The following is an 18,333-nucleotide window of genomic DNA, read 5'->3' on the forward strand; positions in this document are numbered from 1 at the left end:
GTTATAGCTCGTTAATACTAACAGCTTTTTACTAACGGCTAAGTATCGTTTATTAACGTTCCGTTTATTTCCGTAATCTATTATTATTTATATTAATTACTTTATAAAAGTAAAAACTTTAGAATTATAAGAAATTAAGCTATAAGTACTTAACTAGCGAGGCTATAATATAAGTATAAATATATTATAAAACTAAAGCTTATAGAGTCTTTTATAAAGGCTTTACTTTTTAAAAAGTTTTTTTATAATAAGATCCGTATACTGGTTATTAAGTTATTAGCGTCCTATTACCGGCCGCATCCCGAATTTATTATAATAGGTTACTTATTTTTAAATAATAATATTAGCTTATTAATAAGCTATTAAAACTATAATTTTAATAATCCCTTAATAAGGGAGAGGGTAGAATAGAGAAAAAGATAAATAAAAAAAGGGTTAAGGTTAAATAGTACGGAATTCGAGGGTAGGGTAGCGTCTATATATACTACGGCAATCTCTAGTACGTATAGCTTTAACGAGGTAATGCGGGATATTCTTATAAAGAATATAGAAAGTGAATATTCATATAGAAGCAAGAATATATGAATATAGGGGAAATAAGCGTATATAAAAGAGGTTTTTGTAATAAAGAGAGTAATATAGTTAAATTAATATATAAGAAGTTGCTTGTTTAACGAAAGGTCTAGGTAGGTAAATACACGCCTATATATAGGTATAAAAACCTCCTACTAGAATATTCCATTGCTTATTAATTATGATATAATTAATAAGCGCATACGTAAGTGAATGCGTAATCGTAATACGTAATTCCGCCTCGAGAGAATTCTAGCTTATTCAGTTACTTTCCAGCACTTTCCATTGCTCACGTAAGCTTATATAAGCAGTATTGCTTACATAATCAATACCTATAATAATCTACAGAAATCGTAGATTAATATGGTATATAGTTTGCTTACGTAATATTAATAATAAGGCGAATAATAAGGTAAATAAAGTTACCTTCGTAACACAATCCTTTAGTAATATAAAACGATGGAGTTAAACAGTGGCCAAGCCAGGTACCGAAAAGTGACCAAACCTCCAAGGAAGGTACGCGCAGCCCTAAGCCATTGGCTCAAACGGACGACCACCCCAATCTGGCGACTCTTGGACGATTCTGGTGTTGTGATTGGCCACGATCCCAGTCACCAGCGCCTGCACGGCTTCTCGATTGGTGCGTGCCACAGCCGCCTGCATGAGGACGCCCCTCGATCCTGAAACGCAGTCCGTCAGGGAGTCAGATTCATCGCGACCTCCCTCAGCCCTCTTCTTCCCCCTTCACAGTTTCTTCTCTGCTGTTGTCTCGATCTCTTCACACGGCTCCCTCTTGCTGGCTCACTGGGGGCAACAAGGCCCCCAAGGCACAGTGTGGACGAGCAATGGGCTGGTCCCAAGGTGTTTCTGGTGCGTTTCTCATCCTCGCGTCTGCTGTTCGAGCCTTCCAAGACAGACGAGGGGCCCTGACCGCCCGCCAATAAGGTACCTAAGGTAAGACTAATGTACGGATACGTAACCAAGTAACCGCTCTCTCTCGAGTAGTCTCGAGTCTCGATACAGCGCCCCCTCGCCTGACTGATTGAATCTGGCGATTCTCCTCTGGGGTCTCCCTTGCCTGCGCAGGTCTCGTCCGAGACAGTATTGTGGACCCCCCTTACCGGCTGCTCTCCCGCTCCACCGCCCACGTCCCATTCTCCCATGGACCCAGTGGAGAGAGAGACTCAGACCTCGTCTCTGTTGCACTACGAGGCATCTCTTCTCCTCTCCTCCCACTCCTCAGTGCTGTAGTCGGGTTTTTTTCATCTGGAGGGTGATTTTCGGTCCATCTTCACGTTCTTCTGTACAATCGTTCACTCCAACCTTATTCCCTTCTTCGCGACGGCTTCGTCGACTTCTCTCTTTTCAAAAACCCTTCCTTCTCGTGTGCTCGTCCCCGCTGGGTGGTGGAGGTTCCGTTACATTTTTGCTGGTCGAAGACAGTCCTTACCCACCGACACCAGCGATACCGACGACACCGACGAACGCATACCCGCCGATTTTTTCCCTATCGATCACCAAATTCTAGACACAAAGAGACGCCGGACGTCAAAATCAAACATCAATCTCTAAATCGCAAAATCTAAAAACTATTTCCAACAAAGAGGAGGATTCTTCGGAAGAAAAAAGAGGAGGAATTGCAGCACCAAGGGGCAGCCAAGTCTCTCCGAGCGACATCTTGGTTCTCGGGTCTCTAGGCTGCTCGGTTTCATCGAAAAGCTTCAGCCATGGCGAACAAAGTGCTCATGACCTTCGTGGTCGCCGACATCGTCTTCGTCATCACCGGCGCTCTGCTTCTGGGTTTCACCCTCATCAACCAGAACCTCATCAAGGAGGCGCCAACGGAAGGAACCGAGGCTGTTATGCGCTTGCTCACAGCTCAATTCCCACTGACAGGTACGACGACGATCCAAGAGGATGTCACTTACGTGACGGAAGTGAGCTAGGGAAAATATCGAACATCGTGACTGACTTGACTTATAGCCGGTATTGCCAATGCCGTCTTCATCTTCGTTACCTTCCTCTCCACCATCCCCGGCATGATCACGCCGACTCGTGGCTGGCTCAAGATCTCGGGCTACCTGACCACCTTCTGCGGTCTCTTCAGTCTGATTCTTGGTGTTTACCTCTGGGTTCTTACTCTCACCACCAAGAACGACTTTGGCAAGACGTGGAACGTCCAGGACCCTCGTGTTCAGGAGCTCATGCAGACTGCTGTAAGTGACCTTTCTTCTACTCTCAAGTATCGTCAACAATGATTGACGCTCGACATCAGTTTAAATGCTGCGGATACTTCAACAGCACTTCGCCCGCCTTCGTCACCGACGCTCAGTGCCCGAGTCCCGCCGCCGCCGCCCTGCAACGCGGCTGCGCAACCCCGATCACGAGTTTCGCCAACATCTTCGTCGACAACATCTTCACTGCCGTCTTCGGTATGGTCGGTATCGACGCCATGCTCATTGTCACCATCGCCATGCTGCTCAAGGATCGCAAGGAGCGCGAACGTTACCGCCACATTGACGAGAAGGCTGGGTACCGCGGTTTCTAAGCCGGCGGCTCAGCTTTGGTTGTTCAGGGCAAAAAAAGCCGCTGGCTCGAGTTGGCGCCAATTTTTGTCTTCTCTCTCTCGCTCGGGAAGCCAGCCTCTTCTCGAGAACTCCTTTTCTCTCGAACGTGCGGCAAATCTGGAGCGAGCAACTGTTCGTGGTCTCCTTTCTCCTGGACCGGGGAAAAGACTGAATCGCCTCACCCCCGCCGCGGCCATTGATTGGTCTTAATCTTGTTCCGATTTTCTTTAGACAAAGTGGACAGGCAGAATCAATAACTTGACCCCCCCTTTTTTTCTGCGTTCCGCAGAAGCCCCTCGGTCTTCTTCTTCTCTGTTACGAGGAGACACCGGGTGGTGTACGAATCTTAACGCATGGAAAACGAATTTTCGGACGGAGATAGTCGAAGCGACAGGTCTTTTTTTGTGTGACGGCCAACATCTCTCTTACCTCTCTCTCGCTCAAAGCCTTCCTTGCCGACGAACCCCCTTATTTCTTGTTTGTGCGGACACCATATATAGATTTTTAGTGTTGATTATCTCTGTTCTGTAAAAAAGGGGGGAACTTGCCCTGAAAGCAGTACCTGTTTTTTCAAACTCTCTCTTCTCTCGTTCGATGATTAGTGACTGGTGACTGAACATGTGGACTCGAGTGAAGTCGATGGGAGGGCGTGAGGTGTGTAAGAATAGGGGGAGGCTCAGCTCCTCATGTCGGCAAGGACGGTTTATGCTGTGGTTATATTCCAGGACGGAGGGAGATGCGTGTGTGCATATATATAACAAGTTCAGTAGTTCATTGTAGTGTGAGTACGCCACTGCGCGCCGGATCTATTTGTGACATGAACGACCTTGTATATTGAGATGGGCCAGGGCCCCAATCTATTTGTTTGCAGCCCCCACGGATTCAAATCAACAAGATTGCCGATCATGGTTGGTGAACCACAGATGGCATGTGCCAGATTGACTGGCCTACGGACAGAGTGTCGTACGGAGACGGGGGATTGGAGGAGCCGGAAATAGAAGAACTCTCGAGATGTATAGTGTAAACACGCCAAGCGAAACCCTGTTGAGAGATGATTGGGAGGCAACCGGAGCTCGTATGGCGGAGGAAGGGAAAGAGGCCGGTTGAGGATTTTTGGGAGGTAGGTTTGAATGGGATTAATCACCTGGCCAAGGTTGACGGACGAGAGACACTATGATGGACGGGAGGGAGGGCAGAGAAGGGCGGACGTAATGCGCTGGGTGACCCCACAATGTAGATGGAACGAGATAAACGAGCTGGATCATCTACCCGGATCAACGGCGGGTAGGGGGGGGGGGGGGGGGGGGGGGGCGGGGGGGGGGGGGCGGGGACACAGAAGGGAGGAAAGAAAAAGGGGGGGGAGAGCCGGCGGGGGGGGGGGGGGGGGGGGGGGGGGGGGGGGGGGGGGCGACGGCCACGACCTTCAACGACACCAGTTTACAACCCTGACTCAGCGTGGAGTACCGCGTCACCCGTCAACATCTATCTCGATGACACGCGGCTTGGGGTGATGTTTTTGTCTGTTTATTGCTGTGAAGCCGAGTATCCGAGTTTTGTATCCGTATGAATGAGAGAATGGGCGCGGGGAGTACTCGTGATGCATGATGTCTATGGAAATGTCGTGTCAAGTGGAGCCGACCCGGTCTATTCCTCTTTCTCTCTCTCTCTCTCGCGCGCGCGCGCTGAGTGAACTCCTCATCTCGTTTGACGCTGGAGCAGCAAGCAGACAGGTCGGTCTACGGCATGGACTTCAACTGTAATTCGCGTACAAGGAAGAATAAAAGAGGTCCCGTTTTTGAATAGGTGTGGCACTTTATCGAAACCTCGCCGGATGCTGGAGACCTACCTCGGTTTTTTTTTCTTCTTCTTCTTTTTCCTTTTTTTCTTTCTCTTTACACATATTCATCGGAACCAAATGGAGTATTCATCTCAACAACTTTTATTGAATCGCCTCCTGCCGACTGTTCTCACGCAAAGTGGCGACGATAGTTATTTGATATCTCCCTACAGACAGGTTAAGACCCCCCCCCCCTGGGGCCAAATGACGTTAAAAGTCTCCGAGTCAGGATGGGATGGTCCAAGAGTACCATACAACAAGCCGCTAGAAAGAAAAGAAAGTTTACCTGCACCGTCGCTCTCCCGTCAATCAAGTGCGATAAATATAGTGGCTCTCTGACTCGGACAGTACATGGACGAGAATGAGCCCATGTTCTCTCTCCGTTCAGACCAGATCGAGAAAGGCCGATGACAGGCTCGCGGATGCTGCGTTATGGCGCATTCGTTTAGTCCTGAAATCTATGTGGTGTTGACATGGACGACGCCCACGGCCCACTACAATAATGATCCCATGTCCAACTGTCCAAGAAGGAAGAGAGAACGAACAAAGGTTCAGTTTTGTAACATCACTTACATTGACCGTGCACCTAAAACATGACAGCTGTCTTTTGTTGTCCTTCATCCACTTCTCTACATTCTTAGAGATAATCTCAACACTCTGGACAGGACGCTCATCAGACAAAGACAGAAAGATAAAAGCGAATGGAAAAAAATAACCAAGACAAAGTGTCTGCTCGTAGTAGACAGCTGACCTCCAAAAAAAAAGCAAAAGCATGTTTTGACCAAAGTCAGCTTCGACCATCCGATGAACCTGTCTCTATGACCTCTCTGTGCTGGACGAGGTCATTGATCAAGACACGTTGACGACAGGTGCTCCCGTCAACTATATCAGACAAGCAGATCATTCAAGAATCAGATATAACTCGTACTGGTGGCAATTGTCACATGTCTAAGTAATCGCTATCATGCTCACATAAAGAAGCAACGGGGTCTCTTGATAGAAAAAGGAAAGAAGATGTTTAAAAAGGGAATAATGACGTGACAAGTGTTCCAATACTCATACAGGCGAATCATCATTCGGCTGCCGGTCCCGCCCCCTATCCTGGGACCCGTCGCGTCCGTCATTGCCTCCACTGCCACCAATATCCCTCTCCCCTTCCCCTTGCCCCGTCGTCGGCGGAGGCTCATCTCGGAATGCAGGCCACACACTGCCGCTCCCGCTGCTACCCGGTGGATTGCTCGCGCCGTCGTCTCCTCTGTCAGGTCGCCACCACTTGAGCTTCCATATGCCGCCCAACGCCTCTTGTAGTGTGGGCTGACTGCTGCTCTGACTCTTGCGCCGACGGCGGGCTGTGAAGCCCGGAAATCCTGTGGATTTACGTCGCCTCCTACCCGGGCCGGGCCGGCGTGACGAAAGGGACTCGGAGCTGGGTCCCGCTTCTGAGGACGAAAAGAGAGGATTACCGCTACCGCTACTTACGCCACGGCGGTGCGGTAATAGAGAGGTAGATTCGGTGAGCTCGCCAGGCATAGTGCTGGAGCGCCGGCGCGAGATGGGCGGGCTGGACGTGTCGCGGTCTTCGAGCTCGCCCCAAATTTCGGCGCGCTCTTGCCATCTCCTGCCCGTCTTCTTCCGCTTCGGTGTCGGTGTCAGCGGCGTTGTCTCGCCACTGGCCACGTTAAATGTTGAGTAGGTTGTAGCTGGTAATGGGTCATCTTCTTCGTGGAGGCTGTAAAGATCATCGCCGCCCAGAAGGGACTCTTCTTCATCTTCTGTGTCCTCCACGAGGCCAAGTCCTGGTGCCAAAGATGACTGGCCCACGCCCGGCGTGTGCTGTTCGTCGCTGAGTCGCCATGACAATGCTAGCACACCGGCAAGTAGGATGACTGTCCCCAATGCAATGAGACATGCTCGTAAGGGGTTGATCTGGTCCGTCTGCTTAAAGTATATCAAACCGTCCAGGATCGCAATGATGTTGTAGATGCAGAAAACCATGGGGTATAAAACCGAGGTCGAGACGAGCTTCAGGCCACGGTGTAGGTAGTATAATTGACTCAAAGCCAGGGTGACCAGCGCCAGCACGAGGACCCACGCCTGCCAGTGAATAAACTGGTTATTGCCGTCCGCGATCGTCTTAATGATCAGCTCAACAGCCGACTTGGCAACCAACAGCGAATGCGCCGAGAGGATACCACTTATGGCTCCGTAGGCGAGGCCGCGGACGAAGCGGAATCTCGAGTTGAGTGACAGGCTCGTGAAGTGGTCGAGGCAGTCCACACTGATGGCTATTGATAGGACGAGGAAGGCCTGCATGATCATCCATACCACGAAAGGCTTCCGACCGAGGAGTTCGAGCAGCTCCTGGAGGTTGTGTGCAGGCGCGGGAATGGCACCAAAGATGGCGATCAGCACGGCGCCCGTGCAGACGAGCAGTGTGCCCCATAGCGACCACCTCGTGAAGGGTTCGTTAAGTATAAGGGTAGCGCATATCGAGTTGAAGACGAGGCCAGAGGCCTGCAGGGTTGAGAGTACAGGGAGAGGAAGGGTCGAGATCTGGACGGAGCTACCGAGCAGGTTTGCGGCGATGAACATTCCCATCCCCAGCTGCCATTTCCCTCTCCGATACGGTGGCCGACGTATTTCGTGTGGGCCCTTTTCGTCTTCGAGAATGTGTGATTTTCGTTGGAGGGTGAGACCCAGGCTCTGGACGCTCGTGGACAAGAGACCAACGATGATTCCTATCTGCGCGAGGGGCAAAATACAACGTTAGCGACGGCTTCTTGGTCGTTCAGCGAGCGACAGAGGCGCAAAAGGGAGGCAGATACGTACGGCGATTGTCCCCCCAGGGGAGATGCCGCCGAGGGACCCCATTGCACGCGCAAGGAGCTAGCCGTCGGTCATCTGGCGGCGGTCGAAGTTGAAGCAGCGGCGGTCGGTCTCATGGATTTATTGTCGTCCGTTGTTTTCTGTATCCGCGCAGCCGTGTGTGTCGTCCCGCCGGTATCCTAGCGGCACGTTCGTTAGATGTGCAGCGTCTCTTTTCGCAATAAGGACCAGATGAAATCGACTCCGGCGGCGGGACGGAGGGAGGTGGAATCGAACGCTTCGGCAGGATGGAGAGGGCGGGACAGGTACCGGTGCAAACGAGGCGTCTGCGGTTTGCTTCGACGTTGAAGATTGGAGATGGTGTGGTTAGGTAAAGTTGTCCGACGGGTTGTGTCTCGCCACGCTTGCGAAAATGGTGACTTTGGTGTCGCTTCCCTCCAATAGCCGCCAAGAGAGAGCTTGCAGATGGGTTTCAAGTTCGGATGCGCGTCTAAATGGAAGCGACAAAGTCGGAACGTCAGAAGGTAGGTACTCCGTCTTCCAGGCCGGCTGTCCTCTCCGAGAAATTGCTGGTTGCGTAAACCTGACCAATGCAGCGTTATAAAATACCGAGTTTCCACATGGCCGGAGTCGGTGAACAGGTCTCTGGTGTTAGATGATGGCTCAGCTCGAAACACCAGACAGACGTACGTTCGCTATGCACCGACGCAATGGCCGCTCTCTGTTCCCATCGGTGTAGGAGAGGGTCGGGGTGGTCTGGCCAGGATGCCGACTGTACGGAGTACCAAGCAACCAAGTCACCAAGCACAAGGTACGGTCAAGCACAATAGTGCAGCAGCAGCAACCCACATCACACATCCCAGTGATCTCAAGGTAGGTACCTCGCCCGCAGCAACCAAGCAGCAAGGGACTCCCGCCGCTCTCCACCTCTCCAGGTGCTGCCTGCATTGCATTATTCAGTTCAGGTACTCCGCGTCTAGCCCCTTTGCACCTTTGCCATGCGCTATTTTGGTAGGCGGTGAGGTAGCTCAGCTGGGTGCATGACTGTGGTGGGTGAGGCGGCTGTTCCTCGGGCAATCGTCACCTGACGTGACCGGATTATCTTATCGCTCCTTTCCCTTCACCTGCCCGATTCCATGGCGGAAGGTGAGGTCTGGTGGGCCTTGGGGCTGATAGGCCTCGCCAGCCTGCGTGATGTCACAGCTTGAGAAGGAAACGTGGCTGGAGAAGTGGACAAATGCCACCAGTATCTTAGCAGCCGCACAGACCAGATGTGGCACAGGTGCAATCTGAGCCCCTTCCCGTATCGCACCCACCCAGCCAAGCAAGCAATCTGTGGCTGACGGGACGGATGGATACCTGCTATGTGGTTCCTGAAGCTGGGGGGGCCGAACGCCCAGTGATGCGCTTGCTGCGCGGCCCAGAGCACCTTAGGTAGTCGTAGTAGGCCTCGTCAAACAACAGCTTCATTCAACCACCGCAATCCGATCCCGATTCTCCCCCTCCCCCCATCGCGAGACTTCCTCCCGACGGGCTCCCCACCAGCTGCTCTCTACATCCCACGCGATATCATCATCGCCCGTCGTCCTTTCGTCCCCGATAAACCTAATTGATTCAACAAAAGTCGCTCACGCAGCCGCCCCCCCCAAAAACCGCCCATCATGTCTCACCAACCGTTGACGGACGACCAAGTAAGCCCCCTCCCCGTCCACGCCTCACATCGCAAACCTCGTAGGGGCTCAAACCGAATATCCCGATGTACACGAACGCACACGAGAATGAGGGGGAGATGGAGATAAAGATGGACAGACGCAGCCCGGCTAACCAGACATGGCGTGCACCAAACAGGTCGGTCAGGAGCTCCGCAAGATGACCGCCTTCATAAAGCAAGAAGCAATGGAAAAGGCCCGCGAGATCGAAATCAAGGCCAACGAAGAGTTCGCAATCGAAAAGTCCAAGCTCGTCCGCCAGGAGACGGACTCCATCGACGGCCAGTACGAGAAGAAGTTCAAGCAGGCCCAAATGTCCCAGCAAATCACACGCTCCACCGTCTCCAACAAGACGCGGCTCAAGGTCCTCGGCGCCCGCCAGGAGCTCCTCGACAACATCTTTGAGGACGCCCGCAAGAAGCTCGCCAACGCCACCAAGGACAAGGGCAAGTACCAGGCCACTCTCAAGAACCTGATCCTCGAGGGCCTGTACGCCCTCTCCGAGCCCGAGGTCGTCGTCCGCGCACGGAAAGCCGACTTTGATGCCGTCAAGAAGGCCATCGACGAGGCCACCAAGGAGTACAAGAAGGAGGTTGGCAAGGACACCACGGCCAAGCTCGACGAGTCGGACCCCCTGTCCGCAGAGAGGTACGTGATATTCAAACGAGAATCGGGCAGACATATCACGATGACATATCATGGTGCTAACAAACGAGGTAGCGCTGGAGGTGTTTTCGTCATCGGTGGAAAGGGCAAGATTGAAATCAACAACACATTCGAGGAGCGTCTAAACCTCCTCCAGGAGACCGGTCTGCCGGCCGTCCGAGAGACTCTGTTTGGCAAGAACCCCAACCGCAGATTCACTGACTAAACCACCACCCTTTTCCCATAAGTGCGCCTTGCAAAAACCCTGTATAGCCCTTTTTATCTCCCTTGGGGCTGGACACACTAAACGCTGCATGAAGGATTCCCCGGCGCCTACCCTGTTTCAAACTCCTTCCTGTGGTGTATCTTAGATGCTGTATGATGGTGGCCAACCCTTGGCGTATTAGGTAGTTATCGTTGCAACTACGAGTTCGTTATCATCTTAACCTATTGCCGTAACGAAAGTCTCATCCTCGCTTGAAGCTGACTCGATGTTGGTATCTATCTCGGACGGCTTGTTCTTCCGAGAATGCACGAATCTTTGCAGAAACTCTTGTTGGCGCCTCTTCTTGGCCGACGACGGACCCTGATCTCCGAATATGCTCTGTGTCGGCGGGCGTTTGGTTCTGACCGAGTATGTCAGACGCTCTCCAACCCATTCGAGCACGCTCTTGGCCTCTGTGCGGGCCAAGTTCGCAGCTCCTGTGTCGTTGATGCCTCGCCAGATGGCCTTGAGACGTTTCGCCAGATCGTCAATGTTACTGTTGAACTCCTTTTCGTAGTCCGAGTCCTCGTTATCATGCGCGAAAGCCCCATCATCCACTGCCATGTCGAGGAGCTGGACCAGAGCCTTCAAGTTCACATAGTCAGTCTTGTTGTTGATCTTGAAGTCACTGTCCTTGACCCGGGCAATGACGAGGCGAAGGCTAATGACATCGTCGGGGTGCTCGTTTGCTAGAGCAGCGTCTCGAAGGAAGAAGGCGACTGCTAGGCGTCTGCGCAGCTCGTGCAGCTTCCGCGAAGTGACAGGCATGCAGATGAGCGGCAACATTCGCAGCGAGGTCTTGTCGAACCCATGATAAAGAGACGAGCAGGTCTCGGCGCACTATGACAGGCCATATTAGCAACAGCATCAACTTGACACCCGGGGGGTATACTTACAAACTCATCCCAGGCACTATCCTCGACAGTATCGACCAAGGCTGCCAAGGCATCCTGATGGCGCGTGAGAACATCCACATTCTCGAGGATCACCTTGTCAGCTGCCATGCGCAAGAGCATCTTGACAGCGTACGCAACTGTTGCATAACTAAGATGATGTGCCACATAGGAAACCCATTCCAAAAACGACTGAAGAGGTTCCCATTCGTAATCGGCGTAGATATCTCGGCTTTCTCGCACCGGTCGTAGTACCTCGTCTCCTACATGGTCCGCTGCGCCCAATCTCTTCAAGCACTCTTCGAACTTCTGAGACGTGATCAGACGCTTGACCTGTTTGCCATTGGCAGTGACGATCTTGCTGTATTCCTCCCGAAGAACACCAACTCTCTCAACAGCAACCATATCCAAGATCCAGAGATATAATTCGTCCGGAAACCTGACATTAATGGCAAGATTGTTCGGCATCCCCGACATGATGTGTCGGTCTCTGGTACCAGGTTTATCGAGAAAAGACCAGGGACCCTTCGCAAATTTCTTCGGGAACGGAGGAGGTTCATCTAGGCCGTGAATGTCCTTTTTGAAAAAGTACCATCTGGTCCTCGAGGCACCGGCATCCGTTCGTTCCATGGCCCGGAGAGCCTTGTCCGCATCTTCCTCAGTCTTGACACCAGCAATCTCGATCAGCTTCTGGCGAGCTTTGCTGGGACTTTCTTCAACATCCACCATGATCTCATCCTTAGGTGCAGGCTCAGCCGGTCGTCGCGGGCTGTCGAACAGCACATCGTGCCTCCTCGAATGGGCGTCCAGCGTCTTGAAGTCGAATTTGTGCTTCGGCTGGATGGTGAGAGGTGACTTGTGAACCATCCTGGCCCGTCTCTTGGCCTTTGGCGTGCCATCAGGCCTGGGTTTGGTGGGGCCAAGCATGTCGAGATCCGGAAAGGAGTCATCGGACAAAGAACCGTCGTCGTCCTCGTCATCGGACCCTTTGATAACTGCATCCCTCGTGAGAGTCGGACGCTTGTTCGCAGTCGGCGGAGAAGATGGAAGGGCCGGGGAGCTGGGTAGACTTGGAAGTGACGGCAAGCTGTTGGGGGTTCCATCGACTTTCGGATCCCCTGATATATCGCGCTTCGGCGTGCGTTGCAGCTTACCTTTCTGCAATGAGGGTAGCTCGGGCAGATCACCGGCTGGAGGGGAACCTGTTGGGCTCTCGCTGGCTGTCTTCCTGCCTGGACTCTGACCAAAGAGCAGCCTTCGTGGGGTTGTTGGCTCCTCAGGCTCAAGAGAGACCCGAGGAGACGATGGTAGCGATGAGAAGCGGACCTTACGCGGCGAGCCGGTACTTCGACCTGACCGTAGTATTTTGGGAGTTGAAACCCCCTTCGGCGTGCCAGATCGTGATCGCTGTGATCTTTGCCGTAGTGGCGTTAGGCGAATGACACGCCGCATGGCTGGAGACAGAACTGGGGTATCTTGAAGTTCGGATAAGGATGACATGGAGGCATTGAGATCTGATGCCGTGAGGGCAGGCCGTTGGCCGGCTGATGAGTTTGCACCTTTGCCAGGAGAAATTTTGGCGATCTTGAGATTTTTGTTCTCATCGAAGTCTCTGTTTGGCGGGGGATTCTTGCTCATGACCGTTTTCACATCTCGGGCAGGAGCGCGGGTGGACAGGAGCTCCTGGGTTGCTGCCGAGGATTGAGATGCAGAATTTTGAGAGGCCTGTGAGGAGGAAACGGCAGGTGCGGCCTTCGTAACAGCGCGGCCGGCACCAAAAAAGCTTCTGATATCGCGATTCTTGTTCGCATCTGCCTGGGCGGTGTTGGCCGATTTGCGAGCCATGGCGGATGAGAGCAGGCGCCTGCAGCCTTGTGCACAAATCTGACCACGCAAGTGTCTGTTAACCCAGGCTACTAAGAACCCAGCGGGCTAAAGACGAACGTGCCTTTCAGGATGTGTGGAGAGTCGTGATAGAATATTGGTTTACATAATTCACTGAGGTCGGATACAGCTGTAGTTGGGAGGCTCGGGAGTCCGACGCGTGGGTGACGCTTTTCGCGTTGGGCGTGGTTCAAGGAGCATTTAGTGGAGACCACTTTAGGTGTCGTCTTATCTTATCAACCCTTATGTCATCAGAGCACCCCTTTGGAGAGAGGCTCTCTAGAACAATGGAACGTGTGCGGCCATTCTCGACTCCAGGAACATGGATTTCAATAGGTACAAAGCATCAGTTTGGTAATGAGCAAGAAACTCGATGATTCATCCCCCCCCCCTCATACTCTCGTTAGGACGGGATCATTCCCTTTTAACTACTGCGTTCATACTCATGGTAGAGGGGTTGGCGTCTCAAACCGCTCGCACTTGGGCAAGCGATGTATGTAGCTGCGACGTTGCTTGTTGATTTTGGTGAGATATTGAACGAACAGTCAACGGTTGACACCTACCAGCAAGCATCCGGGTACCAAAGTGGCAGTCCACGTTTTGTTGCTTCTTTTCTCTGCCAAAGCTCACCTTGGCTGCGGCACACATGAGGCCCGGCGATGACTCGACTCGGGTTAGTGTCGGACGAACAGAGGTTCGGCAACCGTGGGGCGGCGGAGATGATTGCGACGGCGGAAGCTACGGATAACGGGAGTAAAAGGATTTCGGAGGTGCATCAAAAACGGATTTGATCATTCATCACCGCGCAGGAACGCGGGCAGCGGACTGCTCAGCAGTCCACAACCCCGGGCTGTCAATGAAGAGCGGCCAAGAGGACGACCCCGACGATCCCCAGCGCGAACCGTTGGAGACCGCATCCATCCCTCGAGAATTTTGTCGCGGTTTCAGGGGCCGAAAAGGACTCCGGAATAGGGGCCATTGTGGTCCTGGGATATCGTTGCGGTACATGACTGCTTAGTTTAGGAGTTCCTGGGCGACGTGAACAGGTAGTCGTTTGCCGTGTCCCGTCCCTCATTCCCCCTCTTTTTCTCGCACATCCACGATAGCCAGTAAAGGTCCTGGCCCTGCAGACAGTCCTTGGCCACGCTGCCCAGACGCTTGGAGCACACTCGAAAACTTGCTAAGTTTGTCATCAGACCAAAAGTTGCTCAGGGAACCCATCTGTAAAGGTAGTGGTCCGGGTCAAAGGTGCATCGTTGAACCTGTTCCAGGACCTTGGGCCGCGATCAAAGCGATCATCCTAGAAGGTTAAATCAGCCTGCGTCCCGTGTAAGCCGTCTGGCCTCCGCTTGTACGTTTGAGAAGGGCTTGCATCAGAGGGGGCGTGGGGATTCCAGCGCGAAGCCACATTCTGTCTCCCGCCTCCCATCTATTGTCCTCCGTCCGTTTCCTTGCGGGAAAAGACTGAATCCCAGAGAGGTCCTGGATTGGATGAGAACAACCTAGTGTTAATCGACGTAGGTACGAAATCTGGGTGTTGGCTTCAGCGGGTTCCGCATCTGATTTTGAGTCGCACAGAATTCTCGAGGCAGAATCTGCGCGACAAACGCGGCTTAGAAGAGAAGATCCTCAGTAGCCACAGCTGCTTACAACTGTTCTGCCCTTTGATGCCCAAGCAAAAGCCCACCTATCGAGCTGCTCATGGTGTGGTGCTTGGCGCGTTTTCTTGGGGTACATTGTGATACTTTCTACTCGTGCCATTCAAGGGCGGCGTCCGCTTGTGAGAACGGCGCGCGAGAGTCTCACTTGTCCCACTCTCGTCGTCCTCGGCGTCAAAATGGGCTCCGTCCGCGCCGTGAATGCGTGGCTATTTAGTGCGTCCTGCAAGTCCCGCGCCCCCCCCCCCCCCCCGTCCTACCTCCGAATGGACATATCGCAAGCCCCGAAGGCCCGACTCTGCATACTACGTACGTCCCTCCACTTTCTGGCTATATCCCAATTGAGATGTATGCGGTAATAGTGGTACGCTCATTGCTAGTAAATGCGGCAGTATGCCCCCTTGGAATGAACCCCTTCAAGTGGAGTCTCACTCGGAGATAGAACTGCTTGATGCAAATGGCTGGACTGATCAATGGTGCTGACGAGGAGGAGCCTAGAAGGTGAGGCTAGCTGACTGATGTGACGGCTACCTAATGCTCGCCGGCCTGGGTTTAACGACTCTGTTGGCTTGGAATCAGCGTTGACAACGTCGATGTTCCTTGGTGAGCGCTGAGTAGTTCATTCTAGCATTATCTTCCCTGCATCGCAATAGAAGAACACGGACAGATCTGTGAGCAGAGGCGATCCCAGAAGAGGCTGCCAAGGTCTGGAGCAAAGAAGGTTGCCCCTGCCAAAGGTATCAAAGGGGCGCTGAGTGAATGATTGCGTGCCTTCGCAGCGGCTGTAGATTTGTTTCAAGATGCCATTCCCGTGTGGCTAGGACGGTTTGGTCGAGCGGTGCGATCGAGACGGGATCGCCTCCTAGAGGATTTCCTCTCAGTGGGTGTTCAGCCTCATGCTTGCCCCCGAACGGTTGATGTTGATGTGTGTTTGTATGTGACTTTTTGCTTCTTCCATGCCATTGATGTACCGCTGTCTTGCGCCGTTGTAGTGGTGGTCTGCTACGAATCCCGCGCGAAGGAATTGAGCTCGGCTGGCGAGTTGTTTTCTGTAACTTGACACGACATAGGTACTGAAAAAGCTTGGCTCAGGTGAGGAGCACTAGCAGGCCTGCCCGAGCGCGCATCTCAATCCCGCATGCCTAACAGGCCCTAGTGCCACAGGCGCAAAGATTCGCGATCCGTCCGGGCGCCGTGGGTACGATGCAACCCTGAGACCCGTCGACCTCCCACTTCCATCACGGGGGGCCTGGCCGATGGAGTGTCGTCGCTTGCTATTTGAGGTGTAAATGAGATGGGATATGGAGCACACGGCGACCCGGAGCCAGTGAGCCCGGGATGGCATCGGTGGCTCGTAAATGAGGCGTCAGTTCTGGTGCTCCGCCAGTCATCAAGACAAGACTTGAACTGCCCCTCTGGGGGCCATCTGCGTGCTCCCCCCTGGCTGGCACATTCTTGGCCAATTTCTCCTTCGATGGGCAGTTGGCAGCCAAGTATGGGTCATTGTCAGAACCAGCATCTCTAATTTCTGGCGAGAAGCGATACCTGCGCCTGGAACGGGTCCATCTTTCAAGTCCCTGTTAATACGCAGGAGAACGGGCAGTGGATGGGCCAGGGTGACGACGATTGCTTCCCGTAATAAACGCGCCAACTGCTCAGCCTCAGAGCAATTGGAGGTAACAGGGCAATACTGTGACGCAGCAAATTGGTTTTGGTTGATCCCGGGCCGCTGGCTGGGAAGTGGCTCAGAGGAATCGTCCTGTATCTGTAGGTGACCGCCTCGAGGTCGGGATTGGCCTGGTTGCGAGGAAGGAATGCTGACTGGAGCTCATCCGAGTGAACCAGTAACCGCCGTGGTTGCTCTTGAGATCTGCCTGTGGTCAGTGTGTAGCGTTGCCAGCACACAGTTGACGGCCGGATCGATGTCAACGAGCAGCAGCAGTGGCTGGGCTGTGCAACAAGACATCCATGCCTTTTCTTCCTTTGGTGCTTCTCTCTGCCCAATTGCCCACCACATATTATCCATGTTCTTCCATCAAATTTCGGCGAAAGCGGTAGACGAAAAGGGAGAAGAAGCCTGGCGGGGGAAGAAACGAAAGTTGTGCTATGCAGACACGGGAAGCCGGTAGTCAGTACACGTGAGCGCTAATACGCAGTGCGCAGACGGGCGTGACGCATCCGGAAGCAGAATAGACGGCGGATAATGGGTGCTGAGTGTTCCGTGTTAGTTGACGCATGAGAAGAATGGCAAGCAGACTCTGGAGTGCTTGAAGACGAAGTGAATTGGGTTGGGTCGGATCCGGGTCGATTGGACGACTGGATGTGGTCGCAAACCTTGAAGGAGAGTGTATTTTGCTTCATTAGGTTGTTGATGCAGCATTGCAGACAGAAAAAGAAGAGACAACCGTTCGCTGGGAAGGGCGAGTACAAGGATGACCATGGCATTCGTTGTCGTTCTTTACCAGATATTGCCGATCAGGTAAGCATCTTCATTCGGCGTGATTAGACAGGAAGGAGCTGTGGCTGGCGGGAGGCAGAAATGGCGAGGTACGTATTCCGTATAGGTAGGTACCTACCTAGGAACCCGCTAGCTGGAAGCTGCTGACATGATCAACATGAACCATGTTCCTCTCCAGCATATTGACACGGACGGGTACTTCTGGTCCGCGCCCAGGGCTTAGGTATCATCGTGACGAAGGAACTAGAATTACCAGACGGGAATTACCAGACCTGGGCTCACTGGTTTGACAGTAGGGCGTTGCATTACAAGCCCAAGGCCCTATGGCCACGGCCCGTTCTGTGCCCGTTTGGCCTGGTCTCGTTGTGTTCGTGCTTGTTGGTCATGAACCCCAACCATCATCAAATGGCCAATTGATTAAGCTATGCGTACCTACCTAGGTAGACGTAACATGGAGGGCAATGTGTCGTGACGAGTGAGGTCAGATAGGTATGTAGACACTGCAGTCCTCATCTCCTCACTGGCTGGCTGTGTTTGGACGACGACTATGGAAGCATGGGGTGAAGAGGTCCCGGACGACTGCTTGCTTTCCTTTTTCTCTTTCTCATGCACGTCTCGCAGTTGCAGGCACATCAACTAGGAGTCTTACGACGAAGTTACGAGGTAAGGTACGGTGTACTGTGGTGGTTGTCAAGTTGTCCACATGGCCTTGTATACGTACGGATACTTTGTACGGATACCTGATAGCGGTCGGGTATTATATCAAAAACGGGGTGGGAAAAAGAGGGCGAGGCCTGGCACTCAGTGGGCACATTGCAGGGTAGGTTGCATGGGAAATGGAAATCTCTAGAGCCGATGCTAGTGCATAGGAGAAAACATGGACAGAGTGTCAATGTCCATGGCGGGTTTCATGCTTCAAGTCTTCTCGAATCTCCTGTCGCCGTGGTAGCGAGAGTGAGGGAGGCAGGACAGGACTGGGCCATTGGCCAGGCTGGCGGGTGATTACCAATTGCACGCA

General features: G+C 52.9%; 5 protein-coding genes across 5 annotated transcripts; 3 read left to right on the forward strand and 2 right to left on the reverse strand.

The window, feature by feature from the left end:
- Positions 1 to 1,032: 1,032 nt before the first annotated feature.
- On the forward strand, positions 1,033 to 2,145 carry CLUP02_08625 (uncharacterized protein; the record flags this gene model as incomplete). The annotated part of the gene is made up of 4 exons (XM_049287611.1): positions 1,033 to 1,213; positions 1,273 to 1,443; positions 1,660 to 1,772; positions 1,825 to 2,145. The coding sequence occupies 4 exons, from the start codon at positions 1,033 to 1,035 to the stop codon at positions 2,143 to 2,145; spliced, it is 786 nt and encodes a 261-aa protein (XP_049144754.1).
- A 155-nt stretch (positions 2,146 to 2,300) lies between these two features.
- CLUP02_08626 (tetraspanin) lies at positions 2,301 to 3,350 on the forward strand (the record flags this gene model as incomplete). Its single annotated transcript, XM_049287612.1, has 4 exons — positions 2,301 to 2,469; positions 2,557 to 2,789; positions 2,849 to 3,105; positions 3,149 to 3,350. 4 exons carry the CDS (start codon positions 2,301 to 2,303, stop codon positions 3,348 to 3,350), a joined length of 861 nt encoding a protein of 286 aa, XP_049144755.1.
- Positions 3,351 to 6,033: 2,683 nt separating this feature from the next.
- Positions 6,034 to 8,941, reverse strand: CLUP02_08627 (uncharacterized protein; the record flags this gene model as incomplete). Its single annotated transcript, XM_049287613.1, has 4 exons — positions 6,034 to 7,719; positions 7,807 to 7,863; positions 8,494 to 8,575; positions 8,928 to 8,941. 4 exons carry the CDS (start codon positions 8,939 to 8,941, stop codon positions 6,034 to 6,036), a joined length of 1,839 nt encoding a protein of 612 aa, XP_049144756.1.
- A 523-nt stretch (positions 8,942 to 9,464) lies between these two features.
- CLUP02_08628 (V-type proton ATPase subunit E) lies at positions 9,465 to 10,383 on the forward strand (the record flags this gene model as incomplete). The annotated part of the gene is made up of 3 exons (XM_049287614.1): positions 9,465 to 9,494; positions 9,652 to 10,160; positions 10,233 to 10,383. The coding sequence occupies 3 exons, from the start codon at positions 9,465 to 9,467 to the stop codon at positions 10,381 to 10,383; spliced, it is 690 nt and encodes a 229-aa protein (XP_049144757.1).
- Positions 10,384 to 10,599: 216 nt separating this feature from the next.
- CLUP02_08629 (uncharacterized protein) lies at positions 10,600 to 13,505 on the reverse strand (the record flags this gene model as incomplete). Its single annotated transcript, XM_049287615.1, has 4 exons — positions 10,600 to 11,262; positions 11,319 to 13,179; positions 13,260 to 13,426; positions 13,494 to 13,505. 4 exons carry the CDS (start codon positions 13,503 to 13,505, stop codon positions 10,600 to 10,602), a joined length of 2,703 nt encoding a protein of 900 aa, XP_049144758.1.
- Between the last annotated feature and the right edge of the window lie 4,828 nt (positions 13,506 to 18,333).

The sequence above is a fragment of the Colletotrichum lupini genome, chromosome 4 (assembly GCF_023278565.1).
Source record: "Colletotrichum lupini chromosome 4, complete sequence".
Lineage (NCBI taxonomy): Eukaryota > Fungi > Ascomycota > Sordariomycetes > Glomerellales > Glomerellaceae > Colletotrichum > Colletotrichum lupini.